At 35.2% G+C, this 21,623-nt stretch overlaps 1 protein-coding gene across 3 annotated transcripts in view; it reads left to right on the top strand.

Annotated features, from left to right (window-relative positions):
- SNX7 (sorting nexin 7) overlaps positions 1-21,623 on the top strand; it is a 120,431-nt gene that overhangs the window by 35,660 nt on the left and 63,148 nt on the right. For all 3 annotated transcript variants that reach the window (XM_012458468.3, XM_012458469.2, XM_064370228.1), the window contains exons 5-7: positions 698-896; positions 4,491-4,690; positions 7,622-7,708. In XM_012458468.3, coding sequence (XP_012313891.2) covers positions 698-896; positions 4,491-4,690; positions 7,622-7,708 — 486 coding nt within the window. The remainder of the gene's footprint in view (positions 1-697; positions 897-4,490; positions 4,691-7,621; positions 7,709-21,623) is intronic.

The raw sequence follows: 21,623 nt of genomic DNA, 5'->3' as shown, positions 1-21,623 counted from the left end.
TTAAGGGGACAAAGCAAGTTAGTGCTTAATAGTGAAGCCTCTGGAATCAGACTTCCAGGATTCCACTTCTTGCTCTGTCACTTAATTGCTCTGGTATCTTGAGCAAGTTACTTGACTTCCTGGTGCCTCTATTTTCTTCCGTAAAATGAGGAAAATAATAAAACCTACCTCATAGGTTTATGGTGAATTACGTCTATAAAAATGTCAGTATAGTGCCCAGAACGTATTAAGCGCTCAATAAATGTTAGCTACTATTACACCCAAAGAATTAATGAAGTTTCCCAGTTCTCTTTTTCCGAGTATAACTTAGGCCCTGAGAAATCTTTCTCAATCATTTTCCATTAAATTCCTGTTATAAATGGCACATCATATTTTCCTTGTCTTCTCTAGTATCTCACTGAGCAGAGCACTATTCTGTCTGTTAAACCCTGTTCTTTTAAAGATTTATGGTCTGAGGAAAGACTATGCACCTGCTTTACATGAGTACTGTGAAAGGGAATATTATTGAGGAGGCTGCCACTTAAAGGAGACACTGTACCTGAATAAAACTAATCTGCTTCAAGCTAACATTGAAAAGATTGATGCCTACAAAACAATTTTATCTTAGTTTTATTCTCTTAATTAGGTTTCCTTTTGTATTGAATCTTGGAGTATTGCGACTTGTTTCACCAGAGATACTTCATTTTTTTGTTTCTAGGAACTCTCTTCTCACAAGAAGCAAGGTCCTGGATTGCTAAGCAGGATGGGACAAACAGTCAGAGCTGTTGCATCCTCAATGAGAGGAGTTAAAAACCGCCCAGAGGAGTTCATGGAAATGAATAACTTTATTGAACTATTTAGCCAGAAAATAAATTTGATAGATAAAATATCTCAGAGAATTTATAAGGAAGAAAGGGGTAAGTAGAATTACTGAAATGTGATTTCAAAGTTGTTCAGTTTCTGATGAATCTTCACATGTTGGTGTAGTATAGCAACTACACCATTGTACCTACAGCATTCAGTTAGAACTACAACCATTGCATTCAGTTAGAATGTCAGCTTCAAAGTGTGGCTTATTCCCAGCCATGTGGCAGACATTTCTGATTCCTAAATGATTTTGAAGGCAGTCTGCATTTTCGCTTTCACCAATCACTAGCAGCTCTACTTCCCATTCATAGAAGATAGTGGTAAAGTAAGCCCGAGTTTAAGATTGTGGATGTAGTTGTATGAAGTTTGTATTCAACATGGAACAGAGCTTAGAATCAAAGAAGTGATGTTTCAGGAAATAGGACATTTTCTAGTAATTATTTTTTTCTGGAGGGAACAGATATGCTCTATTAAGCCTGTCAAAGTATGGGAGAGAGATTTACGAATTGAAAAATCTGCCTTTTTTCCTATTCTCTCCTTCTTTTTTTTTTTTTAGTTTATAAATAAGAATTTATGATTTTTTTCTAATTCTAATCACGTGATGATTTTTCTGTAATTTTCTAATTGCAATAAAAATAGATAACTGAGTCAGCAGATAATTTCCAAATACAACTTGTTATTAGAGATGAGGAACTACTTAAAGACAAACCAAAAGTCCCTAAGTCGATGGCTTATTTGTTAATTGTGCTCTACTAAACTGTACTGCCCATCAGGATAAGCTGGGAAAGTTTTTTTTCTAGTATCCAGACAGTGTTCAAACATAATAAGTACTCAATTAAAATTTGTTTAATGATTGAAAAAAAAACACAAATGAATGAGCATAGCATTTGGAATGGTGTAGGAAAATGTACTTTTTTAAGAATTGATTGGTTTTAAAAAGAGATATAGAAAAAATATTACAACTGAATATCCTTTGCCCCTTTTCTGCCTTCTTTTTCATGCATTGACACCTGATGAGATTGTTGTGGCAACTGAATGTAGTATAATAATTTGTTTTGAACCTGCTTGGTTTGCCCTTGTATTTATTATTTGTCTCTTTTTTTAAAAAAAATCTGAAGAAGTAAATTATTGTAACTAGGTTCTGTGATTCTAGTTCTATTAAGTAGATTCTGGATGTATAGTTAGCTGGTATAGCAATTCAAAGAGATCTCTGGAAGCTATTGGCAATTAAAAGCCTTATAAACTATCAATGAGTATCAAAGAGTAATTAAGATTGTACCTGTTAAGCTCACAGTCTAGTTGGGAAATATATATATTAACAGACAAATTACAGTGCAGCTAATTAAGTATTTGCATACAGATGTGATTTGAGTGGTATGTAAGCACAGTTTAGAATTTTAGCAAAGCTTTGCCTATAAACATAAATATTATTTAGATTTAATGACAGGCATTGACATATACACAAATTGAGAAAAGAAAGTGGAAAATTTTCTTTTCTAGAAATTAGTTCAGTCTGGTCATTATTTTACATAAAGAGGCTTATGCTCAGGAGAATGGAGTTTGGAAGGATTACAGAGGTGATTAAATGTTCATTAGGTAGCAACTAATATCTCATTGTTTTTAAATTTTATGTTTTAAACTTTTTATTTGACACAAACTTTTAAAGTTTTAATAGTTTAATTTAGAGAAATACAACAGATGTCAGCAAATTCTAATGATTTGTAAGATGGTTAAATATAGAGAATTTAATTGTATTTATATGGATAGTGAACAAAAAAATGCTCACTGCCTGTAAATTTTCTATTGCAAAAAGCTATATGTCATTGAAAATTAAGTGTGAAAGTAAAAATGTAAAATTGTAAAAATATTCACATTTTAAAATGAAATCCACATTTTTGAATACATAGCATATCAAACACTGAATGATCTTTGGTTACTCATGTATGCATTCTTTCATTGATATGAAAATATTTATTGAACACATTAATAACTCAGTCCCTGCTTTTTTTGTTGTTGTTGTTTTGTTTTTTTTCTTTTGAGCTGGAGTCTCACTCTGTCGCCCAGGCTGGAGTACAGTGGTGCCATCTCAGCTCACTGCAACCTCCGCTTCCTGAGTTCAAGCAATTTTTCTGCCTCAGCCTCCAGAATACCTGGGGTTACAGGCATCCACTACCACCCCTGGTCAATTCTGTGTAGTTTTCGTAGAGACAGGGTTTCGGCATGTTAGCCAGGATGGTCTCCATCTCCTGACCTCATAATCCACCCACCTCATCCTCCCAAAGTGCTGGGATTACAGATGTGAGCCACTGCGCCAGGCTAGTCCCTGTTTTAAGGAGTATATGGCCTGCTTGCATTTGAGTCATCAGGCATCTATAATATAGTGGGATAATGCTTTAATAGAAGTATAAAATTATGATAGGCTCATTGAGAACCAAAGCAACTATTAGTCCTTTGGAACAGAATCAGAGGAGATTTATTTGAACTGGAATTTAAAGGGTTAGAAGTAGATTGTCAGGTGATAGAAATGGAGAACAAGGCAGAGGGACATGTGCAAATGTTTTTGTTAAGAGAAATCATGGGATATCCATGAATGAGCAAGCAATTTGGCTTGAGTTAAAATCTTAAGCAGAGAATTTCATGTTGTACCTAGAGAAGCAGACAGTGAGGACTAATGGTAATGGTTTAATCTAACTTATTCTACTTTAGCTACGAAGAGTCAAAATTTTTTTTTTTTTTTTTTTTTTTTTTTTTTGAGATGGAATCCTGCTCTGTCTCCCAGGCTGGAGTGCAGGGGTACGATCTCAGCTCACTGCATCCTCTGCCTCCCAAAGGTTCAAACGATTCTCTTGTCTCCACTTCCCAAGTAGCTGGGACTACAGGTGCATGCCAGCATGCGCAGTTAATTTTTGTAGAGACGGGGTTTCACAATGTTGGCCAGGATGGTCTCGATCTCTTGACCTTGTGATCTGCCCGCCTCAGACTCCCAAAGTGTGGGGATCACAGGCATGAGCCATCACACCCAACCGAGACAATGTTTCTATACTGTGACAAAATTAGAGGGAGAATAGTTAGGATACCCTTGAGGCAGTACCAGTTAGAGATGCTGATGGTGTGGAAGTGAAGATAAGTACATGGGGTAGGTAGATGGATAGCTTAAGATATAGAAGTATTGGAATTGGTGATTGACTGGCTCTGTGTAAGTATGATTCTAGGATAACCTCCTGATTTTTTGCTTAAATCTGTGGATAGTAATTACCACTAAGTGGAATATATAGTCAGAAAAAGAAGAGAAAGAAGATAAGTTTTTTTTAGGGCATGTTGCCTATGAGTCACTCAGATATGGTAGTGTGGTAGGCAGAAGTCTATTATAGATATGATGGTCATGTAATTTATTTTTCAAGCCAGGGCATTTTTGACAATGCAAAGGATTGTCGTTATTGATTACACTTGGACAGTAGTGATTCAAAGACTGACCTGGGCAAACCATGATGGCCAGTTGATTTAATGTAGGATGATATCTGTTTTCTTATGTTATTTTGTAACATGTGCACAATGAGGGAAATAAGGCCCTTTCTTGCTATCTATGATACAGGTATTTTGAAAACTTTTGTATATTGAAGAACTTATTAAGTCATTTGTTTTAGAATATTTTGACGAAATGAAAGAATATGGTCCAATTCATATTCTGTGGTCAGCATCAGAAGAGGATCTGGTTGATATTCTAAAAGATGTTGCCAGCTGCATTGACAGATGCTGTAAGGCCACTGAAAAGCGGATGTCTGGACTTGCAGAGGCCCTGCTTCCTGTTGTACATGAGTATGTGCTTTATAGTGAAATGTTAATGGTAAGAACGCCTAATTCTAATTGTACCTCAGTCCCTTACCTGATTATAAGCTCTATAAAGACAACTGTACTTCTTTTCTTTAAAACCAGTATCTTTTTGTCCTAGCTGGTTGTTTTGCATGTAGATAGATGTTCGACAAATATTTGTTCATTGTGTGCCTAAATAGATGAAGCAACCTATTGATAAAAAGCAAGAATCTTCAGTAGTCAATAGCAACACCAACAGTTTATCAGATTACACGTAGACTTGAAGCATCCTTAGTCGAAATTTATGTAGGGAATATGATTAGTTTTTCCAAACCTTTTGAAATTTTACTTTAAAATTTTTTTAGTGTGTTGGGGATTTCTTTTCATGAAATAACTACTCTCCTGCTTCTAGGTACATTTGATTTAGCAATATATTTAGTACCATTATGTGGAAAGTACTTGAGTCAGATCTTGATGTTCTGCCTTCTGGTTTCTTTTAAAATAAATCTTTCAAGTTAAAATGTTTTTCTTTCACTGTTTGAAAAGGCTTTTATTCCTCTTATATCAAAGTTTTGCATTTACTTCCTCAGTTCAAGTTAAGGTTTCCAGATATTTGGAATTCAGCAATGCTATCTGCAAAGCTAATGTTTTTCATCCAGTGTTTTTCTGTGCCCACAATACTTTGCACAGGCTAATTGGTACCCTCAGGTCTCTGGTGTTTTTAGGGTGGTAGTGGGGAAGGCGTCAGCTTGCATTCAGATATATAGCTCCTTTTTTCTGTTCTTTATAATGGGAACCATAGTTTCTTTTGACATGTACCCTTGATTTCTAGAGATTTCTTTCCATTTTTTTCTTTCTTTAAAACTTTTCCTTGTTTTGGTAAGAAAAGCTCACTTTGTCTTTCAGCTTGAGACTTGCCTCTCTCTTGTTTATCATGTGTAGGTTTCCTTTGACAGAGCCATTAAATATTACACAGACATTTCAGGCTTCTGTTGTTCTTCACTTTATTGGGGTCCACCTGTAAACAAAGCTTCTTGTTTCCCAAAAGCCTTCAGTGTTTCACTGTTGATGATTCTCTTGCCTCTCTCTATCCATTTCCTTGGCTGCATCCTTTGGTTTAACTTCATTATTGGTCACTCTCTTGTGTAAATCTTCAAGAAGATCTAATTTGTATATTCTGTTTCTTTAATTGGTGTTTTCTCCTATATTATATCAAGATGGAAATTATATAAGTGAAGTCTTACATTATTAAGGGCATGGAAAATTATAATAAACATAGTTATTTTATAGGTTCTCATTTGATTGAAATAATTTTTAGACTCCTAGGGTATAATAAGTAGTATTTATGCAGCCGTTCTTGTTCTTTTTGATATTGGAATGTTCTCTTCAATTCGAGCTAAAATAATGAAAAGTAATTCTTTGATTAAAATGATAAATTTCATGTAATTTTTACCAGTTGTCCCCTGAAGCAACCTTTTACTTAAAACACATTTGTGCATAGGAAGCCCAGTACTTCATCTTTATTGAAACAGACCTTAAATAAATAGAACTGAATTAGAGAGTCAGTCATTTGGGTCAAAGAAAGGAAGGTCTTTCCTGACATTAAGGACAATTAAGCATTGAGGTAAGTATAAAGGAATTTGTGATAATTAGTTGAATTTTCTGTGGACTTCTTCACAACTAGGAAAAGTGTTCGTTTTCTTTGAATTTTTTATTTTTATTTTTTGTTTTTTAAGAGACATGATCTCACTCTGTTGCACAGGCTGGAGTGCAGAGGCATGATCATAGCTCACTATATCCTCGAACTCCTGTGATCTTCCCATGTCTTTCTTCCAAAGTGCTGAGATGTGATATAGGTGTGAAGTACTGCACCTGGCCTGCTTTGAATGTCTTAAGAGTGCAAAACTCCAGGTGCAAAACTGTACTAGGTGATTCTCAGGATACTTTCTATTCTTAATGCTTTTTGGTTATTATTTTAATAGTGTAGAGCCATCTTGTTTGATGGAACTGATTTGTTTCTACTTTCTTTCCTTCTTTAAAACACCAGAAGGCCCTTCTCTTTTAAGGCCCTTCTCTTTCTAGCTGGTTGAATTGTTTTTATTTTTTCCTTAACCTGTTTAGGCCATTTGTGCTTATTAGAATGTCATTGTTTAATATTGTGAAAACCAGCAAAAGATGAGTACAAATAAAAAGAGTCCTTGTGTCCATAAAGTCTAAGTGAGGTGTCTTGGAAGAAATGTGAATTACTTAAATACGTTGTAAAATGAGAGATGTAGGTGGATTCTTCACTCAGATTTCTTCACACGGGTGCTTTAAGTTTGCAAACTCTGAAACATGAAATCAAGCAAACAAGATGAAACTCCTATTGGTAAAAGAGGATGCTATGATTTCTCATCAAAAGCTTGACTAACTGATTAATATTTTATATTTTGAGCTAAAATAAAATGCTTAGGATATGAATACATACTTCAGTTTTCTGATTTCCCACCATGATTTCCTGTTTGATTATCTGTCCCTTTGGAGTCAGATAAGAAGGCTGCCACAGACTGTAGATGTTTCCAGTTGAGTGGTCCATGTGACCTCCCGTCTGCAACTAGTTTATGCCATAGTATATAATTTTGGTGCTTCTGTTTTTTTCTTGTTTGTTTTGCTCTTTACTATTTTTGAAGAATTGTACATGCCTAGAGTATTCCATCAAATATAGCACGTATGTACAATGCTTCAATGGGTAAAATGTGCATTAGAAAAACTAATAAAACATTTATGGAAAAAAACCCCTCTTAAATACTTTATTTCAATTTACCTTTTAGAGATAAAAAAAGAAACAACTTTTTAAATATGTTATATCCCCAAATGACTGATGCCTTGGGGAAGAGATGCTATTTATATTCTTAAATATATATTTGTTATAGGAGATTATTAAAACTAAGTATAGCCTATTTTATCCATGTGTTTTAATGTAAAGGGTGTTATGAAAAGAAGAGACCAAATACAAGCAGAACTGGATTCCAAAGTTGAAGCTTTGACCTACAAAAAGGCAGATGCTGATCTGGTAAGTTTTTAAGTTTCTTGATAAAACTATGTAGAATTTATTGTCTAAAATTTTTATTGGCAATGTAGAGCTTCCTTACATGATTGTTTCTAAGCATTCAGCAAATTCTATTGAAACTACTTTTTAAAATCTATTGTACATTGAATACCATGTGAGTTTACAAGCTTAACGATGATGCTTTTCTGCTTATCTGACTTATGTCTCATACTATTAGCTCTAGTAAGAAAGGCAAAGATTAGAGGAGTTACAGTTATTGTGTAGAAAGATTGCAGTGATGATTTTTTAAAAAGGAGATAACATGTTGGAAAAAAGTATAAAAGGTAATGCTAGCATTATTCTAGCCTGGTAACTACTCAGTAGATAAATCTACTTTTTCCCTCACTTTTTGAGATATTTATATAAAATACATTAATGTTTCTATATACTTTTTTCTAGGTATTGTTAAAATCTTTATGAAAGGGAATATCTTTGCAAGTTTAATCTTTAAGATATTTTATTATGGAAATTTTCAAAGAAAATGAGATCTAAATAACATATAATGAGTTCTCATATATTCATTACTGGGCTTCATTAATTCTCAACATTTTGCTCAACTTTTATTGTCGCTCCTCATTTTAAATTTATACTGAAGTATTATAAAGCAAATTCTAGATATAGATTATTTTACCCATGGTATTTTTATATTTATATTTTCATATCTTTGCATTTTCAGAGTAATATTATCGGGTAGGAAGAATTATTCTTATTTTAAAAGAGAAAAGACACTTGAGAGAGAGTAACTTGCCTAAGTTTATATGTAGGTCTTGAAATGCAGAGTAGGATTGGAGGTGGTGATGTCTCTTGCCTGCCTCAGACAGTGCTCCCTGTCAGAAAGCAGGTATAGAAGAGAGAAATGGATTGTTACTCTAATGAACTTCTACTGAGTGTATTATGAAAGATTTTTCAAATTTTCCTTTTTATTTTTAAATTTTCCTTTAAATTTAAGGATTTAGGTTGTTATTGAATATAATATTGAGTGCACTTACATAAGGTGAGTGGGGGAGTCCTTGAAACTTCTTGTAAATGTGTAGTATTGCAGCCTCCTCAGCCCTGACCTGGCCAAGGACTCTGCATCCCGTCCCCGCCAGCACTTTAATTTTCTCCCAAACTTTAATCCCTTTATAACATAATATATGTCTTCCTAATTAATTTTCTTTGTATGTGTTTTACCTCTCTTGCCCTCTCCATAATTGAAACACCTTAAGGGCAGATTTTTGTTGTTGTTCACTGAGTATTCCCAGACCCTTGTGCACTGCCTGGCACGTGGTAGTCACTGAATAAATACATAGCGAAGGAACGAGTGGAAGCTGCAGTGACTTCTCTGATTTGTGAAAGCGTATTGAAGACCTGAAGCATGAAGTCTCTGCAAAACCAGTAAAAGCTTAGTCCAAATACAAAGAGTCCTTATGTCTATGAAGTCTAACTTGCATGTCTCTATGCAACTTAGAATTCTTATGCTATGAATTATTCTCATGTTTCTTGACTATGTATATTAACTGAAATGCTATTCTCCCCAGTGGAATGTGAGTGGGGAGTGGTGGGCTGCTGTGGACAGAGTAGGAGAAAGGAATCTGTGAGACAGAATAACAGAAAATATAGAATTAGAGGAACTAGTGCTCAAGGGAAAAATCATCTTTATGATTTAGAGAGAACCCAACATTAACCTCTTCCATTTAATAGGAAATAATCAACTCCTAACTCTCTCAATATATATATAATTATAGTTAAGAAACATATGTATGTATATATGTTTCTTATATATATACACACATGTGTATGTATATATACATATATAAGTATATATATTCTTATATATATGCAAGAATATATGAAATATATGCATATGTTTCTTAACTATATATACGTAGAGTTGAGTCAATTAGAAGGAACAATGAAAGGATGGATATGTGTATAGAAATTATAATTGCATCTTTTGAATTTTACAATTTGTTTTTAGTTGTTAAATAACTAAGGATATTAAAGTTAATTGTTAGACAGAATTTTGCTCTTGCAAAATACTAGGAACAGTAGAATATTTTAAAGTTTCAGGTGAATGATAGCATGGCTGAAAAACCAAGCATATGTTCAGAATGGCCTATATTCATGTTTTAAAATGAAAGGAAGATAAGTTGGGATTGTTCCAACCACAAAAACACAAGGGAAAATAAATAGCTTGGGTTCAAATATGGCTAGGATTTCCCAACTTAGTTTTAAAAAAAAACATTTATTTTTCCACTGGGCTTGCAAATATTTTGTCTTCTGCTTAATCAGAACTTCCTTGATACCTCATTATAACTTAATCATCAGTATATATTTATGATTTCATTTGTGTGTGTGTGTACGTGTCATGCATGTCTACTATAAAGTGCTTAATACCCATGTAGTTGCTACATTGTAAGATTGTAAAAATTTAGAGCTTTAATTATCTGCATTATAGCCTGTAAGATACTTTTGGTTGATTAAGTTTCAAAACAGACACATTTAACAGAGGCCTTGCAGGTATTTTTTTGTTACTCATCAAAACAAATCTTTCCTAAAATTTATGGGGACTGATTTAATGATTTGTGAATGGCACTGTTTATATTTTCAAACAATTAATTTGTTTATAGGCCTTCTCGCTTCTAAAATCCCTGTGTCTTACAATAGTATCTTTGGGAGAAACCTACCTGAATTACTCTAAAAATGAACCGGCCGTGATTGGCCACAGAGAGACTGAAAGGAAGTTGCTTAGAAATACGCAGGATAGGGTCACCATAGCAACGTGCCCTTGTGAGGTCCTTCTAAGGAGCAGTCCTTTGCAGTCACCATGACGACCCTGGCAGAGAACTGAATATAGCAATCCGCCTGGTTGTTTACCATGGCAACTCAGACAGGGCCATTTTGGAGACAACCTTGGGGCCATTTCTATGGAGACATCAGGGCAGCCTTCAGAGGCTTGGGTGGGATGCTACGTACAAACCCAGCAAAGCAACTGATAATGAAAAGGTCAGTGAAATGAAGCTCTAGTAAGAAAGGCAAAGGTGAGAGGAGTTACAGTTATTGTATAGAAAGATTGCAGTGATTTGGCGTTCCAGAGGGCATTTGACTACATCAGGTGACCTTTGTGTGGGTTTTATGGCATGCAAATACAAGAGCTCTGGTGTTTTTACCTTGCCTATAACCCCGCATGTGTTGTAAATGAACAATAATGGCATCACAGTTATTTTTTCTTATCACACAGATATATCCACAAAAGGTATGTGTCTTTCTGCAAACTAAAATAATAGCTGATAATGAGGTCCTTCATATATTACCTGGGTAGTTGTAAAGTGGCTCCTTCTTAGAGTTTGTGGCTTGTAGTTCTTACCTCACAGCAATAAAATTAATGGTTTCAAAATGACTTAAGTCAGTAAAAACATTCTGAATATTCATTTGAAGTTCATTTCAACTGTTTATGTAGAGTTTTGTCATCAAAGCTTTGGAATTTGATAGATCAGAGATCAAATCCTAGTTCACTTGTTTATTAATTTTGTGACCCAGGACAAGTTTTCTAACTTCTAGCCTCATTTTACCATGTATAGTTTGAGGAAATTATTAATACCTTTCTCATAGGCTTGTTTGAGGATTAAATTACATAATGCAAATAAATTGCTTGGCTCATAGTAAGCACTCAGTAGTATTTAGCTGCTGTTATTTTGATGATGGTATAGAGGTAATATTTGAGATTGGTCCTATGAAATGGCTATGGAATTGTTTATTGCAAAGCACAAGGAATATTTCGGGTAGAATGGATATTATGAAAAGCATTAGAAGCTCAAAAAGCATGCTAAATTGATTAAATGAGATTGGCTCATGGAGGGGAGGGTACAGTGAGGAAGAGGGAATGTGACTTAAAGGTGGACTACAGTCAGGTGGAAAGGAGGCCTTATCTGTCACGTTGAGAAATATGTACTTTATCCTTTGGTCAGTATGGATCTAGTGAGAACCTGAACTGAAGAGGGAGGCAGTGGAGTTGCAGAGAAGAGTTCATTTGAGAAAGAGGTAGGCAGAGGATAGGATCCATGTCACTTAAAGAATGAGGGGCAGCCAATGTTTCAAGTTGCTAATGACTCTAGCATTTCTGATTTGCAGCAGGGCAGATAGTGGCTCTCTATGCTGAGCTACAGATTAAAAAGTGAAGAAATTTAGAGGTGTGCAACTTCACATATTGATAAGATGATATTTAAGGTAGAGGTATTCAACAAAAACTTTTCAGCAAAGTTAATTAGGTATTTACCATATGAACATCACTATTCCCAGCACTGGGGAAAGAAACCAGTTCCTCATGAGGCTTATGTTCTAGTGGGTTAAAAAAAAAGAGTTAATAATTAAAATTTATAATATGTTGTGATATAGTGATAAGTGTGAAGGAGACAGAATGTTGAGGAGCAGTGCAATTTAGAATTAGGGGTCAGTAAGATATTCACTAAGGAGATAATGTGTAAGTAATATGTGTACCTGGGGGAAGAGGTTTCAGGCAGAGGGGACAGTATATGCAAAATGAAAGTATGCTTGTACATTCCAGATAATACAAGGTCAGTGTTGCAGAAGTGAAGTGAGCAAGTAGAAGAGTTGTGGGAAATGAAGTCAGAGGAGTAACCAGGGATTAGATCATATAGGGTCTTAAAAGGTTTTGATCTCAGTGAGACAGGAAAATAGTTGAATAGAGGAATCACATAATCAAACTTAAGTTATAAGACGATTATTGCGCTTGGGAAAAGCACAAGATGATGTGCATATGCTATGTGCATGGGATGGAGGAAAGCCAGAGCTGGAGAGTAGCTCTTACAGTATTACAGTGAGACATGATAGCCTGGACCAGAGCAGAAGTTATGTGAAGGGGTCAGAAGCTAAGTATATTTCATAGGAATAGCTGTTTGTTATTTGGTGGGCTGTGGATCATGAGACAATAAGGAGAGGCAAGGATGATTCGGAGGTTTCAGACTGAGCAACTGAAAGGTAATAGCTGGCATTAATTGAGATGAGGAGACTTTGGAAACAACAGGTTTAATGGGAAGATAAGTTTCTCATATTTGGTCAGGTAAAGTTGATTTGCCTATTAAGTCACCCAGGTGGAGCTATTGAGTAGGGAGTTACATGTAAAAATTCATAGGTTCAGCTGAAGATATATATTTGGAAGTTATTAGCAAATAGATGATATTTAAAGCTATGAGATTTGTCGAGGTCATTACAGTTTGAGAAGAGAGAAGAAAGACGGCCAGTAAGAGTCTTGGCATATTTCAACATTAAGAGATTAATGATAATGGAAGAATCAGAATTTCTGGCTGATGAGGAGAAAGAAAAGAATTTGATTCAGCTTTGATAAATCATTGCACCAGTAAGATGAACTAAACAGATCTGATTAGGGTCATCCAACTTTTTAAACCAATTCTCCATTTGTGAGGCATTTCTAAAAACAATTTGATATATGATAATTAAGATATTTCAAGAGTAATTGAGTTGGATTATGTATTCCAATAAAGAAGATATTCAATGAAATAGATACTGTTCTATAAAAGTTGTAATTTTTGACTGGGATAATAAAGGTATAATAATAACTGAGATTATGAGGAAACTCAGATATTTGGAGGAACTTGTGGGTTTTGCCATTTTGTTGTAAGTTTTCAGAGTCAGAGCTTCTGTTTGAAAATGCTTATTCATTTCACTGCTTAACTGTAAAATAAATAAGGTTCATCTGTGGTGCTAAATAATACTGCATATCTATTTTATTTTTATTTTTGAATGGATGATTTATAGTTTTCCACTCAAAGCATTCAAATATAAATGAATATGAATACATTTGACATTTAGCAATATGTGCATAGAATTGGAAAGTTGGATCTAGATATAATGCCATAGCTGTTTAGCAGTATATTTATGTGAGCAAAGAAATGCATTTTCATAAGATCATCATAGTCTGGATTTTTACACAGCCACATTCAGTAGATACAAACAGATACCAGAAGTATTCAAGCTGGTCCTTATTCAGTATGGCGTGCTATTTTTGGCTGGTGTTTTACTCTCATCCTTAAATAGAGGTTATTAATTTTCAAATGATCTTGGCAATGTACTAAATGCTGTACAGAGCAAGATTGCCTTCTGTCTAATTCCAGGAAGCTTTAAAGAAATAATATTGACATAGTGAACCTTTCTTGTGATCAGAGGTGAAGATCCCTTCTTCCTTTCCTTAAGTATTTTCTGGCTCACTTCTCTCCTGAACTTTTTACAAATTATTCCTTTCTATATGCCTCATTTCTTAATATAATCTATTTTCTACTGTGCTTTTTTTTATCTGTTTGCATGTATGTGTCTGTCTTTCATGCACAGATACACATGCATCCACACATGTACACACACATACATAGCAGTAAAGAACATGGCAGTGTCCAGTGGGATGAGAAGAGGCTTTTTTTTTTCTTGCATATTTCCTTTCATCAGTTTTAAGGGACATGGCTGACATTTCCTCAAAACTTATTGGTCAGAATTGTGAAAAGTCAGGATGAAATCAGTCACATGGAGTGGGAATGTGGCCATCAGAATTTACTTACCAACTACAATACACCCCCTGTTACAGATACGTGAAAAAATTGGGGCCTTTCCAAAATGGAATGTGGAGAATGGAGAATGGATTCTGGGTAAAACAATAATAAATGCTGGCCACAGACAGTGCATCAGGGTAGTGGGTTTGCATACACACAGCTGGCTAGGAATTTGGAATGGTGCGTGAGTGATGCCGTAATCAAGAAGGCCCTCAGCAGCCAGCTCCTCCCAGAAGAAAGTACCAGGGAGTGCCTAGAATTCCTTTCCCTCTCTGCCTTCTCTGGCAGCCCTCCTTCATCCAAGGCTTTATTGGCTTGAGTTGTAGGTATGAAAGCAAAACTGTGTGCTCCTATTTATATAATCTTGTAAAGGATAATAATGAATATTTGATTAAATTGCAAAAATTACTATATCTACCTTATGAATAAGAGTCTGTTGAGCCTGAGATCTCTGGTTGGAATTTTACCATGTTGGATTTTTCTCTCTGTCATTTACTTTTGTGCCCCTGACACTTCCAAACAGAGCAGTCTCTGAGAAGTATTTAATATAAGGTCTTAATCCCAGTTGCAGAGTTGTGTATAATTTAAAGCACAGCATTTTGTGGCAGAGGCCACTTACTGCCTTTATAGTCCTGGTCAAGTTACTTAGCATTCTCCATACTTTAGTTTTCTCAACTCTGAGAGATGTGGGTAATACCTTACCTAGGGTGTTGTTAAATGAGCATGTTGAAACTCTTAGCCCAGTGCCTAACCAGGATTAGATTGCAAATATTTCTAGAAACAATGTTAAAGGAACTTTCTTTGAAGTATATATTGGGTGTTCAAAGTTTGGAAAGTGTTAACTGCAGTCCTGCTTGTGAGACCTCCACAGTGTTAAAATAAGAAAAAAGGTAAAGCAAGGCAGCAATTAGCTTGAGCTGTATAGTGCCCTACCTGGCAGTTGCATAGATATTTGAAATTGTGTCTGAATTTATGCAGACTATTCACAAGTTGTGCTTTGGACTCTTATGGAATTATTTGCTAAACTCACTCGATGTTGTACCATTGATTTATAAGGAAGACATTTTAGGGAGAACCATAAATCCATTTACGATAAATGTCAACAGCACTGACTATTTTATATTTTTCCTTTATGAGACCTCAGGAGAAAGCTTTTATTTACCTTTCAGCACCAGCAATACAGTTTCATTTCTCCTGAGTAGCTAGTGTATTTTCAGCTTATACACATCTTGGGTTTTATACCTGATCCTATCACATTTATCTCACTTTTTACTTTAGTTACTAGACAATTGAGAGCCCCAACTCCAGAAATCCACTTCTTTCTGGCAAGTGTGTCTTTTGTGTGTCAGATTCACCATCGGCTTTATCTTGTTTTTTTTCCTTACTTTCATGTTCTCATTGCACTAATGTCTTTACCTTCTGTCTTTAAACTTGTAGAGTACAATTTTGGAAGCTCTCCTACATGGAATATGGAATCTAATAAGGAATAAATTAGAAACAAATTGATAAGAACTAGAGGCAAAGTATTCCAAATCATTTTAAAGACCACACATTTCTTACAACATATTGTGACCCACCCTGCCCAAACGTGTTTTTAGTTATTTCTTTTGAAATTCATAAACACCAGCATGTCTGTTATGAACACAAACCTGAACACAGAATGACTCATGCAACCGTTACCCAGAAAACTTGTCAAGAGATATTTGAGGGTGAGGCAAAAAATGCGGTACTCTTTTCAGATTTTACCCGTGAAATTTGCTTAGGAAAGTAACTGCATATTAAGGTTTACTAATTTGAAAACAGAACATATAAATGTACAGTCTTGAGAATAAGGCCTGTGTATGTTTGTGGTGGATGAGGGTGAAGGGGGAGAAGAAAGAAAAAGACAAAGACTGGAAAAAAGAGAGGCATTGTAACAGTGTTGCAGATAATTTCTAAAGAAAGACTAAACTCTGAGTCTTTCTCTAGGAAGATTTTTTTTTTTCTGTTGCCTTAACTGTAACAGAAAAAGTAACAGATGGACAAGTAAAAGGGGTAGTTTAAAATTCAAGTCATTTCTTCTCAGGATTTTAAGAAATGCTACTTACGTGTCCTTTGGATTTGTGGTGTGTTTTATGGGGTTTGCCTGCCATAGATAGAAAGTTTAAATAGCCTTCCTATATAGAAACTCAAAATAGATTCAATTTCTTTTTAATTTAGACTTTTTGTTAATAAGAAATATGTCCTAAGGATCTGTCCTACATATCTTTTTCCCTCCTGGCCCTGCCTGGGCACTTAATAAATATTTCATTATGCTTAGAGCAGTAACACACTGGGAATCAGAAGCCGGGAGAGCACTTTGATTCACTTTTATTTAACTTGTGACCTTAATCAGACATTAATTATTCTTTATCCATGAACATGCCGAAATTATGCTTAAAGAAATTTTTTTGAAGATGAATTAACGTTTATAAATCTAGGACTTGTATTAGTAAAAATTTTGGTAAGTTATAGTATGAATGTGTAAAGGGTTAGAGAATACATCATGATACTCTAAAACATTTAAAGTATAAATAGTTTGTTGTTGTTGTTGTTTTGAGACAGAGTCTAGCTCTGTCACCCAGGCTGGAGGGCAGTGGCACAATCTCAGCTCACTGTAACCTCCGTCTCCTGGGTTCAAGTGATTCTCCTGCCTCAGCCTCCCAAGTAACTGGGATTAAGGCATATGCTGCCATGCCGAGCTAATTTTTGTATTTTTTGTAGAGACAGGGTCTCACCATGTTGGCCAGGCTGGATCTCGAACTCCTGTCTCAAGTGATCCACATGCCTCGGCTTCCCAAAGTGCTGGGATTATAGGCGTGAGCCCCCACACCTGGCCTAAAGTATAAATAGTTTGCTATTAAAAATCAAAAGTTGTGTTCCCACAAAATAAAGAACCCATAGTTATCCTTCTAGCACATTTGGATATCACTAAATTGAGAATGCATTTTGATTTATTACAGGCATACCTTGGAGATACTGTGTTCAGTTTCAGACTGCCACAATAAAGCTATTCACAAGAAATTTTTGGTTTCTCAGTGCATATAAATGTTACGTTTGCACTATACTGTAGTCTATTAAGTGTGCAATAGCATTATGTCTTAAAAATGTACACACCTTATTTAAACAGTACATCATTGTTAAAAATGCTAATGATCATATGAGCCTTCAGAGGGCTGTAATCTTCTTGCTGGTAGAGTGTCTTGCCTCCCTGTTGACAGCTACTGATTAATCACGGTGGTGGTTGATGAAAATTGGGTGGCTATGGCAATTTCTGAAAGTATGAGAACAAGGAGGTTTGCTGCATAGATTGCTTCTTCCTTTCACCGATGAATTCTCTGCATGCAGTATTAACTAAGTTTACATAATATTCTGTATTCTGTGTAACTAAGTTTACATAATATTCTGAATTCTTTGTGGTCATCTTAACAAATATAGCATCTTTACCAGGAGCAGATCCTACTTAAAGAAATCAGTTTCTTTACTCATCCATAAGAAGCAACTCTTCATCTCTTCAAATTCTGTCATGAGATTATAGCAATTCAGCCACCTCTTCAGGTTCTACTTCTAATTATAGTTCTGTACAATTTCTATCACACCTGCAGTTGCTTCCTCTACTAAAGTCTTGAACCCTCAAAGTCATCTATAAGAGTTGGAAACTTCTTCCAAATTTCTATAAATGTTAATATTTTGATCTGCTCCCATGAATCACAAATATTATTCATGGAATCTAGAATGGTGTATTCTTTCCAGAAGATTTTTAATTCACTCGGTTCCATCAAGGGAACCACTATCTATGGCAGCTACAGCCTTACAAAATTTATTTCTTAAATAATATGACAGGAGACTCTAAATGACTCCTTGACCCATGGACTGTGGAAGTTATGTTAGCTGGCATGAAAGTAATATTAATCCCCTTGTACATTTCCATCATACTTGTCCAGTGACCAAGTACATTGTCAATAAACTAATATTTTGAAAGGAATCTTTTTTCTTGAGCAGTAGATCTCAAAAGTGGGCTTAAAATATTCAGTAAACCATGCTGTAAACAGATAACACTGTCATCCAGGCTTTGTTATTCCAGGTATAGAGCATAGGCAGAGTAGATTTATCATAATTCTTAAGGGACCTTAGATTTTCAGAACGGTAAATGGGCATTGGCTTCAACTTAAAATCACCAACTACATTAGCTCCTAACAAGAGAGTCAGGCTGTCCTTTGAAGCTAGGCATTGACTTTTCCTCTCTAGCTATGAACGTCTTAGATAACGTCTTCTTCCAATATAAAACTTTTGTGTACATTGAAAATCTGTTGTTTAGTATAGCCATCCTTTCAATGATCATAGTTATTTTCTGGATAACTTGTTACAACTTCTACAGCAGCAGTTGTTGCTTCACCTTGCATTTTTATATTACGGAAATAGGTTCTTTCCTTAAACCTGGCGAACCAACCTCTGCTAGCTTCAAACATTTCCTCTCCAGCTTCCTCACCTTTCCCAGCCTTCATAAAATTAAGAGTTAGGGCATTGCTCTGGATTAGGCTTTGGCTTAAGGGAATGTTATGGCTGGTTTGATCTTCTGTTCAGACCACTGAAACTTTCTCCATATCAGCAATAAGGCGTTTTTTGCTTTCTTATAATTGATGCATTTACTCTTTACTGGAATAGCAGTTTTAATTTCTTCCAAGGACTTTTTCTTTGCATTCAGAACTTGTCTAACTGTTCTGTGCAAGAGGCCCAGCTTGCAGCCAGTCTCAGCTTTCAAAATGCCTTCCTCACTAAATTTAATCATTTCTAGCTTTTGATTTAAAGTGAGAGATGCACAATTCTTCCTTCCACTTGAACACATAAAAGCCATTGTAGGGTTATTAATTGACCATATTTCAATATTATTAGGTCTCCAGGAATAGGAAGGAGAGGAACAGAGACAGAATGGTCAGTGGTTGTCAGAACATACACATTTATGGATTAGATTCACTGCTTTGTATGAACACAGTTCCCCCCCTCCAAATTACAGTGGCAACATGAAACACTACACAGATCACCATGACAGATATGATAATAATGAAAAAGTTTCATATCGTAAGAATTGCCAAAATGTGACACACATGAAGGAAGCACGTGTTGTTGGAAAAATGATGCTGATAGGCTTACTTAGTACAAGGTTGTCACAAAGCTTCAATTTGTTAAAAAAAAAAATGGAATATCTGCAAAGCACAGTAAAGCACAGTACAATAAAATAAAATACAGTATAATTAGTAGACTTTGGGGAGTAAGCCTTTTTTTTCTGCTGAATCTTAATAGTCAATTTAGGGGGATGTCAATGCCCCAATCACATGCCCATTCAACTTTTAGAGAATTTCTAGACCCAAACTACTGTTTTCATTTTATAAGCATATTTGACATCTATTTAGTACATTTTGTATGCCAGGCACTGTGCTGATCATTTGCATTTATCAGCCAATGTCTAATCCTATGAGACAGGTAGTAGTTTGTTCCCATTTTTGTAGATGAGAAAATTGAGTCCTAGAGAATAAATCAGCAAATAGTTCTTAGTGCCTTCGATGTCCAGGTCCTGGGTGGAGGAGATACTGTGGTGAAGAAGACTGACAAAGACTCTCTCCCTAAGAAGCTTATTCTCTAGTGGAAGGACAGTGAAAATAAGTAAAAAAAAAAAAAAAATTAAATGTATATGATAATTTTAGACCATGATTAGTGCTATAAAGAAAATAAAACAGGGTACTATGATAAAGAATACTAGGAGGGAAGTATCTAGAGTGATCAGAGGAGGTCTTTCTGAGGAGATGACCTTGAGAACAGAGCCAAATCATGATAAGGGGGCATTGATCCAAATTCCAGAGCACCAGTGTTGGAAGAAGGAGGAAGAGCCATGATCTTCTGCAATGAGAATGAATTCACATGTTCCAGGAGCCTCAGTAAAGTTGCAAGTAGCTAGATTATGAAGGACGGAGGGACAGCACTGTGGCATGAGGACTGAAAGCAAGAGGGTGAAGAACGTGTAGGCCTTGGGTTTTCTTCTGGTTGCAGTAGAGAGCCCTTGAAGGGTTTTGAGCAGGGAAGAGTTGTGATTTGACATGTTACATGTTTTTAAATTTATTTCCAAGTGACAAACTTACAGAAAAGTTGCAAGTACACTTCAAAGACCTTCATTTCCTTTGAACCATTGGAGAATAAGTTGTAAATCTAATAATGCTTGAATAGTGTGTTTCTTATAAACAAGAATATTTTCCTATATAACTATAATACAACCGTCAATCTCAATACATTATTTATATATTTATATTATTAAATGCTCAGACCCATTCAGGTTTCACCAGTGTTCTCTAATGTTTTTTCACAGTATTTAGTTAGATGTCTCCTTCAGTCTGGAACAGTTCTTTCATCTTCCCTTGACTTTCATGACCATTCTACATTTGAAGATTATTTTGTAGAATGCTTACTATTTTAACTTGTTTCATGTTTCCTTATGCTTAAATTTATATCATCATCTTTGACAGTAATATCACGTGTTACTGTGATCCTCTCATTGATTTCTTTTAGATTGTACATGATATTTATTTGTCCCATTAATGATCACTGATTAACGATCACTTGATCACTGATTAGGCAATGTCCCTCTAGCTTCTCCACTGTAAAATCACTCTTTTTCCAATGTAATTAATCAGTGTTTTGTGGGGAGCATCTTTGAGACTAATGATCCCATGCCTTGTTGTACTTTAAATGCATTCATGTGCGAATTTGTTTTTTATTTTAGGAAGTGGATTTTAGCCCACTATTGTCATTACTTGTTTTGATACATGAGTTACCCAAATTTGATGATTGGGACCATCTTCAAGCTGGCTTCTGTGCCCTTTTGACATGTTCATGTCAATTTGATCACTTCTTTGCTTCTGATATAACAAAACATTCTGACTCTCTTGTATTATACTTGTCTTAGCCCTGGAATCAGTCATTTCTCTAATGAGCCCTGGTCCCTTTTAGTAGAAAAAGTTATATTTAGAATACAATATCTTGGCATTAGATATGTTCATTGCTATTCAAGTATCACTATCTAAGACCTTCTTTATGAGCAGAGCTAGGGAGTATGTCTGTTTAATCATACACGTGCCATACACACACACACATTTTTATATCTACTATTTATTTGTGTATTTACGTATATAATAAAACAATGAATTTACACCAAGACTCCAATTTTAATCTAGTTATATGGATTCATCCTTGATATTTTTTTCCCCTTAGATGTAGTTCCTTTTCTGACAGTGAGAGACAGGCTCTCATTA

This window comes from Aotus nancymaae, unplaced genomic scaffold (assembly GCF_030222135.1).
Source record: "Aotus nancymaae isolate 86718 unplaced genomic scaffold, 86718_ANA_hifiasm-v0.15.2.pri h1tg000103l, whole genome shotgun sequence".
Classification (NCBI taxonomy): Eukaryota; Metazoa; Chordata; class Mammalia; order Primates; family Aotidae; genus Aotus; species Aotus nancymaae.
Note: the sequence above shows the minus strand (reverse complement) of the source record. Positions and strands in the feature narration are given on the sequence as shown.